The sequence below is a fragment of the Salvelinus sp. IW2-2015 genome, unplaced genomic scaffold, assembly GCF_002910315.2.
Source record: "Salvelinus sp. IW2-2015 unplaced genomic scaffold, ASM291031v2 Un_scaffold1858, whole genome shotgun sequence".
Lineage (NCBI taxonomy): Eukaryota > Metazoa > Chordata > Actinopteri > Salmoniformes > Salmonidae > Salvelinus > Salvelinus sp. IW2-2015.
Window position 1 is genome coordinate 153,206 of NW_019943223.1, and position 3,071 is coordinate 156,276.

Consider the following 3,071-nt stretch of genomic DNA (forward strand, 5'->3'; position numbering starts at 1 on the left):
GACCTGCATGCAAAGCAGGCTGCGCTCTCTCCTTTCCTCTCCTTCCTACACCCCTCCTTGACCCCCCCTCCCTCATTCCGTCATTCTCTCACTCAGTCAGTCTCTCTCGCTCTATTCCTCAATCTCTCACTATTATTCACATGTACCCACACACCTGTACACATACACATACATACACTCTACCAGAACGCCTGCCTTACACCTGCCAAACGCATGGAGCCTGTCACCACAACAACCACAACAAACATAGACCAGCCCTGCCTTGACATACGAGACCCACCCCAGACCTACACACACTCCTCCCTCACTAAATACCCCCCGTCTTCCCCCTGCTCTCACCTGCAGAGCACCTGTCCTCCTCTCCTCTCCTGTCCTCTCTCCTCTCCAGTCACACCAGGCTGTCCCTTCCCTCCGTCAGGTGCAGAGGATCCTCATACCGCTTTGTCAGTCTCTCCCTCCCTCTGGCTCTCTCTTTCTCCCCTTCCCTCTCTCTCTCCGGCACATGCGGAAACTCTTTTATTTAATTCATTACAACACCAGGCGATTAACTCCTTCGCAGATGGGTGGCTGTCTCCCTCCCGCTGGCGCTGGCTAATTGACTAGCAGGCTGGTTGACTGGTTCCTCTGCTGCTCCCCTCTTTTTCTATCTCTCTCTGTCTGTCCCCCTCCTCCCCCCTGTCCATGTGTCACCCAGACGACCGCATGCACAACCAGTAGATGACAAGGAATTCCAGACTTTGCTGCTCTCTCCCCCGTGCCCTGATGACGATATCCTGGCGATTTAGGATTTGTAACCATGTCTCTCTCACTCTCTCACTCTCTTGTTCTATCCCTCCCTCTCTCCAGCCTGACCTTTGCAATGTGATATCATAGCTTTCCATATTAGGGAGAGGTTGCTGTGGCAACCATGGACTCCACCTTTCTCTCACCCACCCTCCCCTTTTCTCTCTCTCTCCCTCCTATTCTCCCAATGCTCTTGTGATTACTTTGGCTTTGCCTCTTTACACACACACAGAGACAGAGAGACAGAAAAGGTAGAGTAAAATAGCTAAATATGAATATACTGTATTATGTTACCTGATGGAAGGAACACCAGAGGGAAAGAGAGAGAGAGCGAGAGAGATGGAGAGAGAGATGGGGAAGAGAGGGAGAAGATAGAGAGAGGATAGATGGAGAGTAGATGGGGGAGAGAGAGAGAGTAGTAGAGATGAGAGGAGTTAGAGAGAGAGATGAGATGGAGAGAGAAAAGTAGAGTAGAAGGGAAGAAAGAGTAGATGAGCGGATAGATGGCAGATGAGAGGAGAGAGGAGAGGATGAGGAGAGGAGTAGAACTGTAGGCAGTGTCGAATTCCCCAAGGTGGTGCTGGAGTCAGGCGAGAGGTGGTTATTGGCTTGCTGCGTCGAGCATTTCAAGTCGCTCCGTGGGCCGCCCATGCCCCTCTATGAGGAGGTTCTAGCAGGGCTGGTGACTCAAACTGTTATGATCAGCTCACCAGACTCAACCATACACTACTTGGGGCTGATCGCAGGCCAAGGATTAATACAGGCGGCTATACCAGCGTGAGTGCCTTGGGTCCGCATGCAGGACATCCTCCCTCGCTCGCTGTGGGTGTGGGTGTGTGTGTGTGTGTGGGTGTGTCTTGTGTGTGTGTGTGTGGTGTGTTGTGTGTGTGTGTGTGTGTGTGTGTGTGTGGTGTGGTGTGTGTGTGTGTGGGGTCGTGTGTGTGTGTGTGTTGGTGGTGTGTGTGTGGTGGTGTGTGTGGTGTGTGTGTGTGTGTGTGGTTGGTGTGAGTGTGTGTGTTTTGGCCAATAACTTATTCCACTGTAAGTAACCGTAGGTAGTTGTACCTGTTTCGCCTGCAGCGCGGCTCGCTCTCTGTCAGGCTGCTCATGCCTGCCGTGGGAGGGTGAAGGGCGAAGGGGGTTGTGGTGCTCGATACGCCTCGTGGTTCGCTGCAGCTGGCGCGGGTATTGTTTCTTCAGGTGGTCCTATTTGAAGGCGTCTCGTTGCCGCTTGGCAATGTCGCACCTTGTGCAGGTTGGGTAAGGGCCGTCCAGGCTCTGGCTGCGATGACCGGTGTGGCGGTGCTTCTCGAGGTGGTGCACCAGGAACCACGTTGGAGAAACAGCCGCGTCCCGTTCCTCAGCGTCCGGTGACTCCCCGGCGGGTATGACTCCAGTCATCCGTCGAGAATCATTTGTGACCGCCACCACGCTCTTGAGGGATCTGGATGGATGGAAGGAGGGATAGCGGGAGGGTTGGGGGTAGCCGGTCAGGTGGAAAGCTGGATCGCCACACACAGTCTCGGAAGGGCAGGCAGATACAGATGAGGAGATGAAATGCACCAAAACATCCAGACACAAGACAGACGGCAGTCAGACACATCCAGACGTGACACAGACTAGATTTGGAACACAGAGGAGAGGAAGCAATAAAGGAGAGAGAGAGAGGACAGAAGAGAAGAGAATCGGGAAGAGAGAGAGACAGAGAGAAGGAACGGGAGAGCAGAGAGAGACAGGAGAGAAGACCGGGACGAGAGGAGAGAGAACAGAGAGAAGGAACGGGAGAGAGAGAGAGAGACAGAGAGAAGGAACGGAGAAGAGAGAGAGACAGAGAAAGGAACGGGAGAGAGAGAGAACAGAGAGAAGGAATGAGAGAGATGCAGAGAGAGAGACAGATGAGAAGGAGACGGGAAATGAGAAGACAGAGAGAATAGGAACGGGAGCGAGAGAGAGAGAGAGTGGATGGGCATGTTTAGAATGCATTGCACCAAGACGGAAAACAAACCGATAAGAACAGAACGGTAAGAGAGAAAAGCGTCTCCTGCTGCGGATTATTGGATCTCAACTTTAGAAGGGGGGGGGGGGGGGGGGGGCGGGAAGCTCCCTGCAATAGATCGAAAGAAAAAGAATGTAGCAGAATTTTCTCTGTAGGAATTTCCAGTTTCCCCTGTTCCTATTTGGTCATGTCTGACATGTTCTTCACTGTGCTTTCCTGAAGGACAACAGAGAGGAAAAATACCTCTACAAAATTGGGGATGGCCGCTGCCAAGAAAGAGGAAGAAACGAAC

General features: G+C 52.6%; 1 protein-coding gene across 1 annotated transcript in view; it reads right to left on the reverse strand.

The window, feature by feature from the left end:
• Positions 1-3,071, reverse strand: part of LOC112072219 (SRC kinase signaling inhibitor 1) — an 86,014-nt gene that overhangs the window by 59,696 nt on the left and 23,247 nt on the right. The window contains 2 exon segments of the mRNA XM_070439700.1: positions 340-409; positions 2,030-2,227. Coding sequence (XP_070295801.1) covers positions 340-409; positions 2,030-2,227 — 268 coding nt within the window.